At 47.5% G+C, this 17,766-nt stretch overlaps 5 protein-coding genes across 5 annotated transcripts; all 5 read left to right on the forward strand.

Moving 5' to 3' along the window:
- Positions 1-849: 849 nt before the first annotated feature.
- Pmar_PMAR004363 (hypothetical protein) lies at positions 850-2,007 on the forward strand. The gene is made up of 3 exons (XM_002786661.1): positions 850-1,360; positions 1,412-1,589; positions 1,640-2,007. Exons 1-3 carry the CDS (start codon positions 873-875, stop codon positions 1,898-1,900), a joined length of 927 nt encoding a protein of 308 aa, XP_002786707.1. The 5' UTR covers positions 850-872; the 3' UTR covers positions 1,901-2,007.
- Positions 2,008-4,203: 2,196 nt separating this feature from the next.
- Positions 4,204-5,613, forward strand: Pmar_PMAR004364 (conserved hypothetical protein). Its single transcript, XM_002786662.1, has 6 exons — positions 4,204-4,338; positions 4,388-4,459; positions 4,540-4,694; positions 4,755-4,842; positions 5,149-5,306; positions 5,433-5,613. The coding sequence occupies exons 1-6, from the start codon at positions 4,230-4,232 to the stop codon at positions 5,529-5,531; spliced, it is 681 nt and encodes a 226-aa protein (XP_002786708.1). The 5' UTR covers positions 4,204-4,229; the 3' UTR covers positions 5,532-5,613.
- A 276-nt stretch (positions 5,614-5,889) lies between these two features.
- On the forward strand, positions 5,890-7,385 carry Pmar_PMAR004365 (conserved hypothetical protein). The gene is made up of 5 exons (XM_002786663.1): positions 5,890-6,027; positions 6,069-6,190; positions 6,236-6,323; positions 6,852-6,949; positions 7,194-7,385. Exons 1-5 carry the CDS (start codon positions 5,922-5,924, stop codon positions 7,287-7,289), a joined length of 510 nt encoding a protein of 169 aa, XP_002786709.1. The 5' UTR covers positions 5,890-5,921; the 3' UTR covers positions 7,290-7,385.
- Positions 7,386-7,491: 106 nt separating this feature from the next.
- Pmar_PMAR004366 (hypothetical protein) lies at positions 7,492-9,760 on the forward strand (the record flags this gene model as incomplete). Its single annotated transcript, XM_002786664.1, has 14 exons — positions 7,492-7,554; positions 7,726-7,803; positions 7,850-8,104; positions 8,186-8,378; positions 8,430-8,489; positions 8,539-8,586; positions 8,644-8,741; positions 8,793-8,860; positions 8,906-8,982; positions 9,040-9,131; positions 9,186-9,247; positions 9,297-9,381; positions 9,426-9,662; positions 9,728-9,760. 14 exons carry the CDS (start codon positions 7,492-7,494, stop codon positions 9,758-9,760), a joined length of 1,449 nt encoding a protein of 482 aa, XP_002786710.1.
- Positions 9,761-12,571: 2,811 nt separating this feature from the next.
- Positions 12,572-15,277, forward strand: Pmar_PMAR004367 (maf protein, putative). The gene is made up of 7 exons (XM_002786665.1): positions 12,572-12,723; positions 13,395-13,504; positions 13,557-13,652; positions 14,028-14,086; positions 14,272-14,385; positions 15,002-15,107; positions 15,151-15,277. Exons 1-7 carry the CDS (start codon positions 12,594-12,596, stop codon positions 15,253-15,255), a joined length of 720 nt encoding a protein of 239 aa, XP_002786711.1. The 5' UTR covers positions 12,572-12,593; the 3' UTR covers positions 15,256-15,277.
- Positions 15,278-17,766: the final 2,489 nt, after the last annotated feature.

The raw sequence follows: 17,766 nt of genomic DNA on the forward strand, positions 1-17,766 counted from the left end.
AGAATACGTGAAAAGGTATATAGTAGATCATTCTTGAATTGAGAGTATTCTACGTTGATGCTTTATTAAGAACGCGATAAGCAAAATTTGGAGTCCATAACATTGCCCGCCTGTTGCTCTACCGGTCACCAACTCAATGCCATGAATTTGGACGTGGCTGTCATTGTGGCGCGTACTGTTTTCTACAGATACATTCGAATATGGATACGTACAGATATGGGGTAACCGACCAGAGATTCCGTTTAGAACTACGCTCCAACATTTTGCCATGTTCCTGGAAGCAAGTCTTATGCTATAGAATCTATTGGATAGGTTGATTATCGTGGAGTCAACGTCAGCAGACGATTGTGTATGCGTACAACATTTACCTAATCTGTCTGTTGTCTGTCTCCCCTCAAGTCGAGTTCACACGTGGATCACGCTGAGTGCTCCGTCACCAACGATGGGAGCGGAGGCCACCTGAGACATGACTCGTAAGGTTCCTACGCCTCGGGTGGTCCGCCTGTGCGAACCGTTGCTAACAACTTGAGTGTGGCGAACGCTCAATTTCAAACAGCAGTCTACAATAATTGATTCACATGTTGTGAATCACATGATTGTTGAATCTCCCCCATCGCCAGTCCATGCCTCGGTCGCGAGCTCACATCTGTTATATAACAGCGCTTGTCGAAGTACAGGGAGCGCCTGATGATGTAAACGGAGAGCGTTGCATTTGTGTTCCTCGGAGGTGGAGCCGCTCCACTGGAGGGGTTCTGCGTCACGTCACCTGAGGATGTCACGCCATGTGAGGATGGGTGGAACTTCTCATGCGAGTCTCCTATGCTCTGACATCTCTTTGGACTGCCTTTCAGTTTAGCGGAATATCCTCCCCGATGCTCGCTGCCATCATCCTCTCCTTGGTATTGGATTTTTCGTCTCCGGTGTATGCTGATCTTCAGCACACTGTGAGAGCCTTCATCACGCAACCAAGTAGAATGAGTCTGAATAACTACACGAGTATGCTCGAGGCCGGTGCCAACACGCTCATACTGGGGATCAGTGTTGCCACGGCTAATGGGGAAGTCGTTCTCGTTGATGGCATCAATGCGACGATCATGTCGGATATCCATACGCTCGCCAAGCAGTATGATGCTGAAGTTTTACTGGGCGTCAGCCCAATTTTCAAGGAGGGAGAAGATACCTCACAATTCGATAGGGGCTTCGCCGCATCAGTGGAGAAGTACTTCGAGGAGTTTTATTTGGATGGTTTCGTAGTCGTACCCTTTTCCGACTCCACCTACGTCGAAGTTGTACGCTCTATGGGAGACACTATACGCTCGGGCAGGACGTGGAAGGATGACAGAGGCACAGCCGTGCTGATGTAAGTCCATCCACTGCTCCACATTACTGATGCTTTATCGTTGTCCCCCAGGTTCCAAAGCGTAGGGTACTGGTCTTTCATTGAAGCAGTTGGGGTTCCGGCGTACTTCGACACCGCCATCTGTATTCTCGAGACTGATCCGGCAGTGACCAATACTATCAAGTGGGCCGAAGAAAGCCTACACAAGTGGGACAACATCACTTGTACCCCAGAAGATCTGGAGTTCGGGGTAAGCTGGAATCACCAGATCGTCGTTCCTCATCTTCTACCGTGTATCAGGTCATCCCAGAAGGACGCAAGAAGCCAAGTCTCGCTGCTATAGCCTATCGGGAGCTCATCAATATGGGAGCTCCATCAGATGGCGTAGGCTTATTCGATGGTTACTATTACGATTCGCAGAGGCAGATTCGCGAGGAAGCGAACCTTGTACTTTCTATGAATATGCAGGGCATTACGTTCTTCGCTATTGAATGTGACCTGCCTGCTAACGATAACAGATCACTTCTCAGCGCTGCTGTCGGCACCCTCCGCCCTCAGTAAGGCCTTTTTTTCTTACCGACTCCATGTTCGATACTGCACGTAAGAGCAGTCATTAGTCAAACTATGATAGTTTGACGTGTTACTCACGTTTTCCCACACTGCATCTGAGGCTGAGTCCGACTTCACCTATTTCAGTCCATTGAACTAATCTTGCGTTCGATAGTACACATGCAGTGGCCCTTTAACTTGAACACCTCTACTTGTATATCCTCAAGGACTTCCTTAAGGCAATACACTACAACCTCAAGTGGCTAAGTGGGTATCATAGGCCTAGGACCCTTCAGATCTAGGACCTAACTCCCGAACCTACTGAGTTAGGTCCTTAGGGAGGGGGCAAAGACCTTAAAGTGAGGGGAAGTCTGTATCACATGCTAAGGGCAACTCCACAAGGTGTCATTAAGGCTGGTCCGGAACAGCGGAAGCCTGTCTGTGTCCCAGACTTCGGGAGCTACTCCGCTAAGTGTAATCCAGCGACAACAATGCAGAGAGATTCGATCTCGAGGCATTCCATCCATACTATCTGTAACACAACCTTTTGGATGTCAGAAACGCATGTCTGCTGTTAACATGTGGAACGCGTTTCAATTTATTAGTCATTTACACTACTTTCGGGATAAGGAAGACAAGAGAAAGTTAGAAACCATCGCCCGATCGTCAAATATGACGATGGCGACGCTACTCAAGGTATCTCTTCTTTGTATTTTAATAGGCAGAACTTTTGTGGAAGAACTTTCTTCTTTGCCACGTGCTCCGCGTCTGCTTGGGCTCGCGCCTGTTCCCAGTATACATGTCTCTTTCTCTGAGTCACCAGCTCCGCGAGACAAGCAGAACATTCGAGATCCAGAACTTCTGGATCTCGAGTGTTCTTCTGGACCAGAAGAATACATGACGAGGTAGCTCATGAATGCGATCTAGGAACTGATTGATAATCTAACGGTTAGGATCATGGACTAGTCCATGATCCTGGGTTCTATGACCGTACCCTACATTTTTCAAACATCTTCAGCACTCGTGAATACCTACACCCCTCCACATATTCTTAGCATATCCGGTTTCTCGACTCGTGCACAGCCACCACAACGAGTATCATCTTGCGACTCAGGGAGGTATGTACTTATGCTTTACCTGATATGACCTCCAAGTTTCAGGGTCTAACCCTTCGTAGTTAGTGAGAAGTCGACGGCCGGTGAAACGTTTTCTCCACATATTCTTAGCATACACGTGTTAAAATTGCGCCTCAAAATACCAACTTTTACTAGGGGAGTATATCTATAACTCCGCTCCTGATCTAATGCTATACATCAACAGAAAGAGAATCGTTCATAATGGTATCCCTCCATGTTTCACTCTCATATTTGGAGGCACTAGCCTGCTAGTGCGTCTTGAACTCCGACGGCTCCCTGCATGGCGGGTTTTACACCTTATTTCGGCGTTTTGGTGCTCATCAGCTGCTCTGCTCAGTTTTGAGCTCCTTGCCCTCATCTCAAGTTTAGGAGTTCCTCAAATAGCCCTTTCCCTTTCTGATACCTAATTGAGCCATTTTTAGGTTCTGCGCCTAGCATGAGGTCCTAGCCCTAAGGTCAAGTCATTTGGGTCCTTCGGGGGGTAAAACCCGACGAGATCAGCCCTGAAATCGATATTGAAGATCAAACTTCAGGATCGATCTTGGAAGCGTGTTCAGCGAATGCAGTCTCGAAATTTTTCGCGATCGACCCTAGGATTGCACATAATCGTTATTCAGGATCTGAATTTCAGGTAACGCGATCTTAAAATTTGATCCCGGGGTCGACTCCAGGCCAGTCGTAAAACTGGTCTACTGAACAGATATTTGATTCGACCAATCCTGGTATCGATCCTGAGTTTCAACATCTATTTATCGAACCCCCTGCGTGAGTTCACAGGGATACTTAATTTAAGGCACCTTAAATTTAGGAGCAAATTAAGGAGTTACTTTAGGTATACTCAAGAACTACTCAACTCATTTCACAACGTTTAGAAGCAACTTAAGGAGCTCCTTAACTTAAGCCGTACTTAAGTATTCCTAAACTTAAGGCGCCTTAACGTGCTTACTTAAGTAGTGAAATAGGATGTCCTAATTACTTAAGGTATATTAAAGGCATTACTTAAGTTTAAGGCGCAATTTGCTCCTATGAAACAGGCCCATAGGCCCAGTTGTTCACGCGTGCATATCAACAACTTTCGCGCGCGCCCGCACCCATTGACACATCCTCCACAGTCTCCCTGTCTCTAACGTGTGGCTGTTCCACAGTCCAACACACAATTACACTCTCGGCATACAGCCATATTCTTCCCCGTATCTTTCCTCGTCATGCTATCCCTTCACCAAGTACTGGCGCCGGTCAGTCTAGGCCTATCGCCCATCACGAGTGCTGCCAGACTTCTCTCAACCAGAGCAGGGGGAGTGCTTGCAAGCAGAGGTAGCAGCCTTTGGATCAGACTCTCTGACGCGTCGGTGTTGCTACATAGGTCGCCGTCCGTACTTCACACCTGCTCCAGTCCCTCAGATTTTCCCCAAGAATTTCGCCGCGTTCTCGACTGGTAAGCACTTCTCCTAAAGCTGCGGATAAATACTCATATTGATGGTTTTCGATGGGAATAAGACCGAACCGTTTCTGTAGATGTCGCCTCGTCTTCCACTCTCCCCCAAGCCCATCCGTCATCCACTGGAACTGTTCCTATAACCTCATTGCCCGGCACGAAGGCTGACAGCGCCTATGCTTTGGTATTCACGTGTAACAAATGCAACACCAGAAGTGCGAAGAAGATCTCCAAGGTAGGATACTCTCCCTGTACTGTCGTAAGGGTGCAACAAAAGAGAGATTTTTATTTTCAGCATTCCTATCACAATGGCATCGTTATTGTGCGATGCCCCGGTTGCGAGAAGCTACATCTAATCGCGGATCATTTCTGTTGGTTCGGAGGTAACTATGGTCGATCTCAGTGGTATACGCTCTCGCAGAATCGTAGGTGAATTTTCCCGCCGTTGTAGATCCTTTGCTAGTAATTCCTTCTTAATAAGGGATTAAAACTCTCAAGAGCTCGGATGATTAGAGGACTCTTACAGGAAGCAGTTGTGGTTTGCGGGAGTTTCACAACCCGTTTTACGTGAAGTGGCGTAAAACTCGGTGAAAACTCGATATTCGCGGCGCTGTGTAGTAGTCGTGAAATATATATTTCATATCACGGTCGTGAAACTTCGTTGTATCTAGTTTCTGTGCGACGATCAGATGAACCACAGACGATAGAGGACATCCTGAGAGAGAAGGGCGAGACCGTTGTGAAGGGCACCGTTGAGGACGCCACGAAGGCAGACCAAGCGGTAGTTGCTGCTGTAATCGCCGATGCTGTGGGAAAGAAGGAAGCTATTGAACTTAGAGAGGGAGAGGTGGGATGGAATTCATAACAATGGGGAAAATGATCATCCTAATGGGAACAAGACTGGGGGGGTGTCGAAAATTCAAAATGAGTTCCTCCTGAGAACACTGTAGGTATTGGTTATCGTCATCGTTAGGTTCTCCCTGATGTACAGATAGAAGGTCTTGATGCTGATAGTGTTAGAAAGCTCCAGCTTGAGATCATCAGAAAGCAACGAGAGCAGCAGAGTTTGTAGGATACGTTTTATCTTGCTTCGCTGTCCATATACCCTTGAGTACTTTTCTTATGTGTTTCTTACGTAGTATTCTTTATGCTGTATGCGGTTGGATCTTGTTATCTGAATTCGAGAGGCTAACTTCTTTGGGAGATGTGTACTACATAGTTGACCCCATGTGCTGGTGATAACATAGAAATTTCGAGGAAATTGTAGGAGTTTTTTTCGGTTTTTGTATACTCGAGTTCGCATATAAACTTCTACATAAGTGAGTACAGTTGAGGGAAGTGATATTTTTTCTCAGCAGTATACGGGAGAGTTAGACGGTGGTCTCGGGTTCAACTCCCCCCGACAGCATTTCTCCGAAGAGAATTACTAACAACAGCTTTACTCATTCTTCTATTATTTCATATGTTATCCTCTCCTTGCCGTCTTCTTGCAACGAGCAGTTCATCAGCGGTGATTCCTACCACTGCAATTCAAACAGCGACGCGCTTCTGCCGCGCACTGACCAACTGTATGTCCATTCACGACTGTTACCTTCAAGTCGTTATTCAGGTGGTTCTTTGAGAGGCACTGTACCCCTTACTCGTCTGCCCGGCGTTGCTAGCAAGAATTCATATAAGATAACATACACATGTAGAGATTGCTCAACTAAAGGAGCGTGGATGATTTCTAAGGTGGAGCCTATCGAGGTGTTAGAAGGCGGCGTTATTTGTTGTTAGCATTCGTATCATCACGGCATGGTTGCAGTACAGTGTCCGGGGTGTGGCGAGGCTCATCTGATCTCTGACACGCTGGGGTGCTTCGCGGGTAGGTGACAGTGGGGTGACGCTCGAAAATATGCACATGGTCGACTGCACGAGTTGGCAAAATTCTGGGAAAATTTGGCGGATTTTTTCGGTTTATGAAAACTTGTGCGCGAATAGGTGTATGAACTTCTTAAATCAGTGGGGGAACCCTTCTGAGCTCAGTAGCTGAGGAAAGCAATTATATATTCCTACTCCAACACTGTGTTCACTCCTGAGCTCAGTAGCTGAGGGAAAGCAAACATATATTTCTACTCCAACACTGTGTTCACTCCTGAGCTCAGTAGCTGAGGAAAGCAAACATATATTCCTACTCCAACACTGTGTTCACTCCTGAGCTCAGTAGCTGAGGAAAGCAAACATATATTCCTACTCCAACACTGTGTTCACTCCTGAGCTCAGTAGCTGAGGAAAGCAAACATATATTCCTACTCCAACACTGGCAGCACACATCATTATTTCTATCTCTATTATTATCTTTGCTACGGCTGAGAGTTGTGGGTGATGACGATAATTTTTTTTCACATGGTAGGGATCCCTCGTACGGACGCTCTGAGGATTCGCGAGAAGCTTGAGGATCTCATCAGTAGTAGTGCGACGATTTACTCGGACGTTCGTGGTCATCGTGAGGTAGTAGTGAGGGGGGAGGAGTTGGGGTGCTGTATACTACGCGCGAGTCCGTTTCATGTCACCGGTATAATTTTTCACCTAGGGTTGAGATGGAGCTGAAATTTCGAATATAGACTCTTCTAACACTTTCATATTATATAATTCGATCCATCACATATTTAGTCTACGACACGTAACTGTACAGCATTTTGAAACTGCGTCCTTCAAACTGTTAACTATCGGTGAAGGGTGGTCATGGGCTTAGGCACTTCCGGACATTCAAGTCGAAGGACTCGACGAACATGAGCTCAAGAGACTGCAGTTGCAGATTATTGAGGAAATGCAAGAAGAGCAAGATTAGACTTGGCGCTTGCCTACTGTGAATATCACGTTGCTGTGTTATATATTCTATTCCCACTGTCCATGTGTCCAGCTAGTATCGGCACCTGTTTCCTAATCTTGTGGAGAAAATTGTGTTAAAAATGTATCTGCCGGGGTTTGAACCTGTGCGCCTCTCAGTTGGTGATCAGCGACGCTTACGTACTGCCTTATTATTAATAACTATGTTGTCTGTTCGATCCGCCCTTGAGAGTGACGATAGCGCACAAATCACTGCAACTAGTCTGGTGAGAGAATATGCCCTTAGTTATGGAGGACGTAGGTCATCGTATAGGTCACTTTAGTGCTGTCGTGGGCAATCCAGCTCGCACTACCGCTGGTGGTCATTGCTGTTTACTTCATAGTAAGTTCAGAATGGATTGCGGATTCCCATGCAAACAGTAGAGTTTTTGTTAAAGATATCGGGCAAACGAGCTCCACAAGAAGAGCGCGTTGTCACTGCTGAGAGAGTCGATGTGGTAGAGGGGGGGAAGGTGGTAATACATGGGATCGGGGCGAGGGTGGGAATTGGGATTTCTCGAGGTACGGACGAGTAATGAATGTAGCGATGATAGGACTGGCTCATCGGATCATGATGATGATTCTGATGAGGGGGAGAGCGACTGCGATGAAACTCCCGATGGAAAAATGGGAAAATTTGATGTGGAGCTGTTCGCCGAGACAACTGTTATCGAGAGCAGCGAGTTCGATAGCACTGATGATCTACTGAGGAGAATCGGCGCGGGTGGTGATGACTCTGATGGCCAAGCAAAAGGGAATGTATATGAGCGGAGCGAAGTGAGAAATGATGCTCATTTTCGGAGTTTGATCACCGAAGGGTTTAAATAAAAAGTTCCTCGCATACCACACTTCTATCAGATCGCGATTTCGAGTGCAACGTCCCCGATAGTACATGACACATTCGGGAAGAACAACATCTGGAAGCCCGAGATCAACAACAACAACGGCAGCAGTAGCAGCTCGAGCTCTGATCGCGTCCATCCCGATGTTTCTAATTTATATTGGGATTACGCCTTGGCCATTGCTCCGCCAATAGCAACGATGACTACAGGTGAATATCTTAATTCTTCGCTGTGCGGTCTATGGTGTGGCATCTGGGTAGGTCGCGATGGGTCGTATCTCGGCACTTCACTGGATGAAGTCTTGGAGTTCAACAGACGATGTGAGTGGTTCTGCTGTGTACACAAGACGATATATGAGTATGTGATTAGGTGAGAGGGAGAGGCAATATGGTGGACTGGAGAGGACCAGACGACAGGGTGAGTAACCTGTAGGTCGCGGGTTCGAATCTTGGCAGGGGCGTTTTTCCGTGTCAGAAAATGAGTCTAACGTGGTTCAAGGCGTATCTACTGAAGCGAGGAACGATGCCGCCCGGCGTGCTCTCGAGCTGGCGATTGCGAGTTATCCTCGCGAAGTGAACGAAGCATTTTGAAAAGCGCTCGCCCTGTGATGAATTTTGGCTCAGGCGGGCTTCATCTGTCATCAGCTGCTGCAGAATTTAACTAATGAGAATGTTGTGATCCAGCCGGAGACGTGGGCCTTCTTCTATTGCAATTGTATGTGGATGTCGCTTGGCAGGTACGACCTTATGGTACGTGCAGCGGAGGTCTCGGGTCATCGGGAACTCACCAAGCTGTTATACGACACTGCGGGAAGTAGGACTATTGCGATAGATGCTAATGCATTGCGCTCTCTATCGCACTCTATTGTAGGGCGTCCTGATGATCAAAGCACTGGTGTGCGGTTATCCAGTGTGCCTCTGCCGAGCCCGCCAGTTGGGGCAGTGGGGAGCAGTCAGCTGAGGGTGAGCTTGGATGACGGCTGTGGGATTCGAACCGGCGATCATATTCCCTTGCAGCTCTACCCAGTGGTCAATCCAGCGGTCCCTGGACGGGGTGATCACCTCGCTCCAATGACCAGGTGAGGGTGCTCCAATTTTGTGGCGCGTGACAAATTTGGACATTTATAGGTCGCTCGATGCGCTATGTCAACAACAACGGACGTTTCAGTTAGCAGCGGTGGCGGCCGCTGCAGCATATCGTCAGCAAGAACAAGTAGGGCAGGTTCACTACGAGAGACTAGCCCGTGTTCTGTTTAGTATCAAATGTTTGCTGCGCCGAAGACTGTCGGTGCTCGGGGTGCGGGCGCCAATGTGAGCCTTCAGCGAAGTAGTGTATATGACTTCTCCCAGCAGGCCCCCTTTCCTCCTACTACGGCAGCACTTGAGCTCATGTATCAGCGACAACAGCAACAGCAGCAGTTCGTGATGATGTTGACGACGGGCGCCCAGCAACAGCCGAAGGAGGCTAACAACAATAACTCGACAACTAGAATGGTAGGTGGTGTGTTCTCGCGTTAACATCCGAGAGGTATCTGGTTCGATCCCCGCGGGTTGCTCAGGTGCCTAGCCGCGAGACGGACTCGAGAGTATAAAGTCAGAATGGTGGCACTAAAGCCAATACTAATTTTAATTTGACGAATTAATTTTTCCATGTATCGTATGTAGTTTGTGATGTTGTTGTGTCCTTTCTCATGATGTGTCTATACTTTAACAGCACTCACCAGCAGAATAACTAACACATGATGTTACCACCTAGACCTGCTGTTGTGTTCCGAAAGATCAATCTCTATAGGGGTCGATGTGCATGTGTATTGTTGAGAGAGTAATCATTATCACGTATGTAGTGATCATCGCTAACTCTTCAGCTTCGGTGTAGCTGAATGCCTTTATGCTCGTCAGGGTCACTTACGGTAAGTAGCTTGAAATTAGCTGTATCCCATTGCGGCCTCTATACCTTGGAGTGATCGATGGGCAGAGTCTGTCGAGTGATTGGGTATCATTTTCGAGGAAGTGTTGGAAAATATATTTGTTTTTCTTCAGTGGGTCTTCTCACTAATTATGGAAGTTTACACGTGAATTCGGGCAGAAGTGTACAAAGACCAACAAAATTCCCTCAGAATTTCCATATGGTCACCGACACAAGTATTCGACCATTTACATGTTTTCCCACACTGCTCCGTGTTAATTATTCCAACAGTTGTTGACTTATGGTGTTGTCAAGGCGCCGTCGTGTAGTCATCATCGTCGTCGTTTCCCTGGGGGCAGTCTTCCTTTTCTCGCAGTTCGGCTTGAACACTCTTCCTTATTCTGGGCAGCATCCCCATTCGCAGCCTTGGATACCTCAATTTCGAGAGAGTGAACTATTTCCTGATTCCAATAACACCGCTGTACTGGCTACTGAGCTTACTGATGCGAGAAGTGGCAGACCAAAGTGGATCGAATACGTTCGTCCGAGCTTATTAGAATCGGGCATGTGGACGTCGATCCAGTGCCTAGCTTGGCACAGGAACAGATCGTGTGCGTTCGATCACATATATTATGACGCTGAACTTGGCAGATTTGTTATCGCCCTACCTAGAAGTAACCTTGGTAACATAATGAAAGCGCCGTATGCTGGTGAGGGGTTGCCTATGGACGGCAACACGACGACCAGCGAGGTGGACACGGGCGTGCCGGCGAGTGAGAGCTCTCTGAGGGAACTAATCAGGGGGGCTGTAGCAGACGCCAAAGACCGAGAAGGCTTGCCGAGGTTCGAACCAGACATTCGGCTCTTCGAGGATGAATCAGAACTGCGGGAGTGGCGACGGAGCAAGCGTAGACCATCATTTCCTAATGCAATCGGTGACACTGAGCCTGAACTCGTTGCTGGTGTCACACTACATTTACTATTCTTCGGTCCAATGAATCCAGGCCATTTCCTCTACGACAGCCTCTACCCAGCCTACGTCACAGCAGTGCGCTTTGGTCACGCGTTTACTCCGATGAATATCCTCCCGATCGACGAAGGCAACACGACGGCTGCGAGAGAGATGCCTCATTGGTCTGTTCTCGAGCATTTCGGGCGTGGTCGGGTGATGCTGACATCGGACCTCACGTCGCCATTGTACTCTTTTTCGAGGCTTCTTGTTGGGTCCCGTTTTATGGGCCACCGTAACCCTCAGCGAAGCATGGCTATAGCAGGATCATATTCCTATGAGAATGCGCTTTTCTGGTTCGGCAAGAGGCTTCTAGCTGGCTTTGATATCGCACCGTGGCCGAGCTCGAACGTGAGAGTAGATGGGTACCATCCGACTTCTCAGGGTTGCCGAGGTGTTATTGTTGATAATAAGCGGTTCGACGCTGACACTAAGTCGATGCTTATGGAAATCGCCGCTGAGTCCAAGAGGCTATTCAGTTGCGATATTAGTTTTCTAAAATGGGAGGATTACACCTTCGAACAACAGTTGACGATAATCGCACGCTCTCATTTGTATGTCAGTTCCACAGGCACAGGTCTGACTAGGTGTCACTTGATAAAACCCGGCGGAGTTGTTGTACAACTAGGTGCGATGGAGTACGTCGGCCTCCCCTGGAGGTATCAGTGCTCTTATCGAGATGTCCATTTCGCTGTAGGCTCTCCACATTTGAACTCGGTGTACTATCCTCGACGTTTGTGGAACATCTATGGTCGTCTGCAACGTGAAGGTGTGATAGAGACCATTCGGAGAGGTGTCACCCTGTTGAGGAAAGGCTTCGAATTGCCGAGGCCATATGCTGAGGGCCTCTCACCCACTTCTGAGACCTGGGAACACTACTGCAGTATGAGCGATGATGACTGTAAAGAATTAGTTGATGTCCAAAATGGCAACTTCGAGCCGGGTGGGCATCGCTCCGACGACACCTACATTTGGAGTACTGTTCTTGGGTCGACTACTTCCAACTCTCCCCTGTGTGGTCGCCAGCAGGCTGTCGTGATGAACGCGGTCTAGTCATTCATTGCCCCCTAGACTTCCGACTCTACCGCTCTGTGATGGGCGCTGACCATGTGGCATTCGAGCCTCGATGTTACGAAGCGAGAATTGCCGAGATACAAGCGGGCAAGACAGAGCTGCTGACAGAAGCCGCTGCCAAGCTTAACGAGCGGCTCGAAGAGCTCTCAGCAGACGAGGCTGTGGCGGCCATGCTGATGGTGGATCCTCCGAACTGTCCATTTCCGGCTTCCAAAGAGTTGCCGGTTTGTGATTGTCCACTTTGAGGTCGACTGTTGTTGACTATTCATTGATGGGGACGATAACGCGAGGAGCAGTGTTGGTCCGGCCGTGGAAGCCCAAGCTGTAGGGGTAGACGTTGATGCGGATGATTGAGTTTTATATTTTCCCTCATTTCGGTGCATCTGTGTTGGACGGTCTGATAACACAACAGTAGTCGTCTCGTTTGCCAATTTCAATGACGGCAGAAATCTGTTCCACGGTTGAGTCTGTAAACCCTTTTACTCCTCCACCAGGATTTGTACGAGTACCTCCAAAGGCTAGCAGCAGCCTGATTACTCTCACTAAGAAGTATGACATCATTCTCGGTAAGCCCCCCATCGTGCCGTGTTGTAGCAGTCCGGCTGTTGTCTAGTGGTAGAATACAACGTTGTCAGCGTTGTGACCCGAGTTCAATTCTCGGATGATGCACTATGATTGGCCTTAGTCTTAGGAGGCATGAAAAACTACATTGTTGTGTTTATCATGGCTCCTAAGATCAAGGCCAATCAGAATCATTCCGGAACTTTCAGTGTTCCCGAGGGGAACTCATTTTGAATTTTCCGATTTTTCAATCAGTTTTCCATGTAAATGCCGTCACATTAGGAACATTCTCGCAATTGTTATCAAATCTTAAACCTGGATGGTTCCCAGAGTCGTACATATTTATCTTTTTACTAGAAAATAAGTTCCTTACTCGACTGACGATGATGCAACGTGGAATCTCCCAATAGGTTAGGCATATTTTCACAGTGTGAGTTCGAGTAGATACGGATCTCCTAGATTTGCTGATGTGACTCTCGGAGTTTCACCACCCGTTTTACGTGAAGTGGCGTAATACTCTGTGAAAAACGCAGTGATATTCGCGGTGGTATGCAGTAGTCCTGAAATATATTTTCCACTAGTGTTTTTCATATCACTAGAGTGAAACGTCATTGTACCTGAGAAAGTAGTCATTATTCATATTACTTTTCTGTTGCAGTATGGGAAAATTTCTCAGGAAGCAGTTCGAAATGGCGTCGGACGGTCCTGGAGGCCAGCGGTTGTCGGTGTGTGGACATCATAGCGCCAGAAGTCGATGAGAAGAGCATACGAGGCAGCTCTCCCTTGGTAGGGCCTCCTCTCTGCGTGGAGTCATCACGGCATGTGCTGTTGCTGACAGGAGACGACGTATAAGATCACCAAGGCGAAGGCGGATGCCATCATGGATGAGATTGGAGACAGCGGATGGACGGGGCTATTAGTGTGCTCGGACCAAGTAGGGTAGAGTATTGGAGTTTCACCACCCTAGTGATATGAAAAACACTAGTGAAAGACATATTTTACGACTACTGCATATCACCGCGAATATCGCGATGTTTTTCACCGAGTTTTACGCCACTTCACGTAAAACGGGTTGTGAGCGGCCCGCTGTAGTGAACCCGGCTAAAGTCTAATCTTGTCGCCTCTCGGAGCTTGCAACTCGTGCGAGAGCAAGACTCAAAAGTCATTCACGGTTGTAGGGGCAGTTTTTCCGTAACTATCATAGAATGAACTTGAGGTGATTTACTCCATGTCGGATCGTCTGTGTCGGACAGAAAGTAGCCTTAGGCTCTTACTAATATCAAGCCTGTACTAGGCAACTAATTTTCAGGTATCGCTCTGTGATGGTGAATGTCGGGAAAAACCAGTGGATGCTGCGGAAGCCCGGAGGTAGGCCCAGGGAGACTTCAAGTCTGTGTGAGAATGCATTTCAACTAAGCTCAATATGAAAATCCACACACTATTTCGGGTAGAAATGTACAGAAAACCAACGATCATTTTCAAAGGTTTTCTCAAAATTTCTACATTTTTACCAACACATGCTTTAGGTCATTCATATTTTTCACTCGATGCAGATTCATACGCTCCTATACGGACGATGGTCTGCCGGTCACAACGGTTTCCACGATGGTTGTCGTTGATATCGAGACAGGCAAGCGAGCATATGGGAATCACCAAGCTACTGTCAGGTAAGTTCTTGTTGGTCTTGTCTTTCTAACAAAGTCTCAATATCGAAATTTGCATCCTAATAGGATGTACACTAGTGTCACCATCAGAGGTGTGCTAGACGTAAAATCCCAGGCCTTGGGCGTATGTGTTCATGACGACGAGGGCGTCTATAGTTTTACACTGCAACTGTCTTCTTGCAGTAATAGCAGGCGTGCGGAAGAGGACACCATATCTTAGAAGGTGTACAGTTTACAACTCCTAGCGACACCCTTGTTCACTATCACGCTAGTGTAAATGCTATCGCAACGTGGGATACTCAAAACGCCGTTATAGTGTTCCATCGAGATCAGAGCATACGCGCTCGCCGCGGCAGCCAAGATCAATGCCGAGAACAAATTTACTCGTGACAACGATCATTATCATCAACCGAGTCACGCAGCATGTAACGAAAAATATACTCTTTTGGTTAATCTGTAGAACAGTCTACTATCACATATCTGTTATTATCATGTAGTTCCACCCGTTTTACGTGAAGTGGCGTAATTCTTAGTGAAAAATGCGATATTCGCGATGATATGCAGTGGTCGTGAAATATATTTTTCGTTATTGTTTCTCGAATGATATTGACTTCCGTAGATTCGCGCCCATTCCTCCTTCTGTGGTGGATCGGCTTGTTGAGCCCGGACATCCTATCTATACATGCTCTGGTGGATTCTCAATCGACGACCCTATCATGGGACAGGTAGGAATCTCCGTCACCCTCAACTACTTGTACATTTTCTCAGTACTGCATAAGTGTCGATGGAGGTGTGGACGCTGTTATGGGCATGCCGCTGGGCCTTCTAGAGAAGCTCATAGTAGAAGTCACCTCGGAAACCAATACTCAGTGAATCTATGCAAGGAAGTTTCGTGTTTGTGAAGGAGTTCAGTGTTGAGTGGTTTCACGTCACTGCAGTTGCAATGCGCTTCATATCGTCGCTTCCCCGACTCCAGGGAGTAAGTTCCTCCGTCTGTGGGCCGCTACTACTGCGGTGTCGAGTTGGACTTGAAAAAATCCTCGCTGGAGAGGTCGGTTCTTGTGGCGTTATAGTTCGAAACTCCCGGGGGTTTCTCCTGAGGAAGTCTGGCTGGGTCTGATCCTTGCATCGTGGTCAACTGCATGTGTTGGTGACAATATGAAAATAATGGGAAATTTCTTATTGGCTTTTGCGCACTTCTACTCTCGAATTCGCCTACAAAACATCTGTGCTCGGCTGAGGAAAGCAATGATATTTTCCCGACACCACTGTGGACAGAATTGCCCCGAGCAAGCGTCTTCAGATATGGGGTGCCTTTATCAGGTGCGTGCGTTATTAGCTTCACTAAGGAATAAAGAGAAGAAAAATAAAAGTGACCTTGTTGTCATATCGAACTCTGGAGAAGTCGAATGCCGTTCGCCAACTCTTGAGGCCGTCAATGTGTTGTCTCAAAAGTAGTAGGCATGACCAACGTCGCAGTCATTGACCAGGCTTTTAGATGTCGAGTGGCTCATAGCATTACACAGAGAGTAACAAGAGGCTCTAGCTCCGACTCACCCGCGTATTTCCCGTGTACTCACCTAAGCGACTTGATAGAGCACTTGGGCAGGCCGTCGCTATCCGAGGTGAGGGCTACTTTGAGCTACGGTGAATCTAACTCTGATGCTGTATATACTCAACCTCATAGTATCGTTTCTATTTGCGTACATGCATATTCATGCTATGTACTGAAAGCTCCCATGGTTAGTACTGGTTAATCAGGACCATCAATAACTGTGTGTAGTTTCTCTATAGGAGTTAAATTCCAATCTTGCTACTCACCGTATTAGGTTCTAAAGGGTGCCAATGCTTTCATTTCTCAAGTAGTTAGCGTCAACTCAAAGCTCGATGGAGGACCTCCTATAGTTCGGAAGCTCAACTCTGCATTGGAGTTATCGACCGAGGTAAGCATAGTTTCAGTCCAGGCCGGATATGTATCCACTCGCTACTGATCGAGCTAGTCGAGGATGGGGTTCCATGAATGGGCAATATTGATACGCTAGGAGTTTTAAATTGTACGCCTTCGAAGATATGGTGCCCTCTTTCGTACGCCTGCTATTACTGCGAGAATACAATTGCAGTGTAAAACTATAGACGCTCTCATCGTCATCAACACATATGCCTAAGGCTTGAGATTTTACGTCTAGTAACATCTCTGTGCGCAACATTGATGCTACAATCGACCCAATCGCTGATGCTAACTATTTTCTTGTTGGAGGCGTATGATACTCCAAGACTGTATCTGAGCTTTGTTGAAGTCTCAGCCCGAAACACTACTTGCTTAGCATGAAAAACAAAATTTCTAAATCTCCCTAGCAAGAAATACGCACCTATGAAATTTTCCGAGGATTTACTCCGGAGTTTTTTCTCCGAAGTGAAGGGCAGTAGGTTTCGTTGACCGAGCAGTAGTTCAATATTGGCAGGTCTCTGGTGGGTTGCCCTTAGTAATAAACATCACAGAAGACATGTGCTCTGTTGAGAGCGTAACACGGCAGCACTCAACAAGAAGGCCTTGGCTACAGGACGAACAGCGCACTGGTATTGTGGAGGATGATGGTAACCGCCGACAACCCAGCTGGAGCACCATCGCACCTGGGAAGTCTCCTATGCCCGCCCCGGTGGTAAGGCCGCAGCCTCAGCAGAAGATAACTCCGCCACCGACGTTAGCTGCTGCAGCTATTCTAAAGTAGGCTACAAAATCTCTCACCGAAATAGTACTGATAGGAAGCTTGGGAGTGTTGTTTCTATTCAGGACTAGTGTGCTATCACTTCTTTCCCGGACGTCTGTGAATCGGGCAAATGAAGGGCTCATAGTATGGGATCCATTTTGTGGCCACGGTCGGTTAGCAAGTATTTCAGCTCAGCTGCATATACGTGTGGGAATCGCGTCAGTTCAGCGCGGCGTGAAAAATTCTAATTGGTGAATCTGACTATGCAGAATTGCGCAATAAGACATGTTTGTTGTCTGTAAGATTACCAAAAATTATGCAGAGTCTGTTGACTGCATGGAGAACTGTAGACTTCATATGAGACGGGATACTGTAGTGTGTCTCCCTCCCTAGGCACTATGATGCTTGAGCTAGCCTCAGTGGTACTGGGAATACCCTTATCGGGAGGAGCGGCCGCTACAGCGACACCGCACTCGAACGCTCACAAGCTGCAGATAATTGCCACTGACCCCGTAGGGGAAAACGTCTCCGCAGCACTAGTGAATTTGAGGAAGTAAAGACTCCTTCTTTTGGTGTCGCACTTATGGCGTGTTCGATGTGAGCACGAGAGATTTTTCCAATGTTAGAAAGTCAGGTTTTCGACGTATTGCCAGCCGTGGTTTCGATACGGTTCTCG

Source organism: Perkinsus marinus (assembly GCF_000006405.1).
Source record: "Perkinsus marinus ATCC 50983 genomic scaffold scf_1104296931330, whole genome shotgun sequence".
In the NCBI taxonomy this organism is placed as follows: Eukaryota; Perkinsozoa; order Perkinsida; family Perkinsidae; genus Perkinsus; species Perkinsus marinus.

Bases quoted from the DNA above. Each gene is read 5' to 3' on its own strand.
- Pmar_PMAR004363 (XM_002786661.1), top strand. From the start codon at position 873: ATGCTCGCTGCCATCATCCTCTCCTTGGTATTGGATTTTTCGTCTCCG. The intron at 1,361-1,411 runs GTAAGTCCATCC...GTTGTCCCCCAG, and splicing joins AGAGGCACAGCCGTGCTGAT to GTTCCAAAGCGTAGGGTACT. The intron at 1,590-1,639 runs GTAAGCTGGAAT...ACCGTGTATCAG, and splicing joins CAGAAGATCTGGAGTTCGGG to GTCATCCCAGAAGGACGCAA.
- Pmar_PMAR004364 (XM_002786662.1), top strand. From the start codon at position 4,230: ATGCTATCCCTTCACCAAGTACTGGCGCCGGTCAGTCTAGGCCTATCG. The intron at 4,339-4,387 runs GTAGCAGCCTTT...GTTGCTACATAG, and splicing joins GGGAGTGCTTGCAAGCAGAG to GTCGCCGTCCGTACTTCACA. The intron at 4,695-4,754 runs GTAGGATACTCT...TTTTATTTTCAG, and splicing joins GTGCGAAGAAGATCTCCAAG to CATTCCTATCACAATGGCAT.
- Pmar_PMAR004365 (XM_002786663.1), top strand. From the start codon at position 5,922: ATGTTATCCTCTCCTTGCCGTCTTCTTGCAACGAGCAGTTCATCAGCG. The intron at 6,191-6,235 runs GTGGAGCCTATC...ATTTGTTGTTAG, and splicing joins GAGCGTGGATGATTTCTAAG to CATTCGTATCATCACGGCAT. The intron at 6,324-6,851 runs GTAGGTGACAGT...TTCACATGGTAG, and splicing joins CACGCTGGGGTGCTTCGCGG to GGATCCCTCGTACGGACGCT.
- Pmar_PMAR004367 (XM_002786665.1), top strand. From the start codon at position 12,594: ATGACGGCAGAAATCTGTTCCACGGTTGAGTCTGTAAACCCTTTTACT. The intron at 12,724-13,394 runs GTAAGCCCCCCA...AAAATTTCTCAG, and splicing joins GAAGTATGACATCATTCTCG to GAAGCAGTTCGAAATGGCGT. The intron at 14,087-14,271 runs GTAGGCCCAGGG...CACTCGATGCAG, and splicing joins GATGCTGCGGAAGCCCGGAG to ATTCATACGCTCCTATACGG.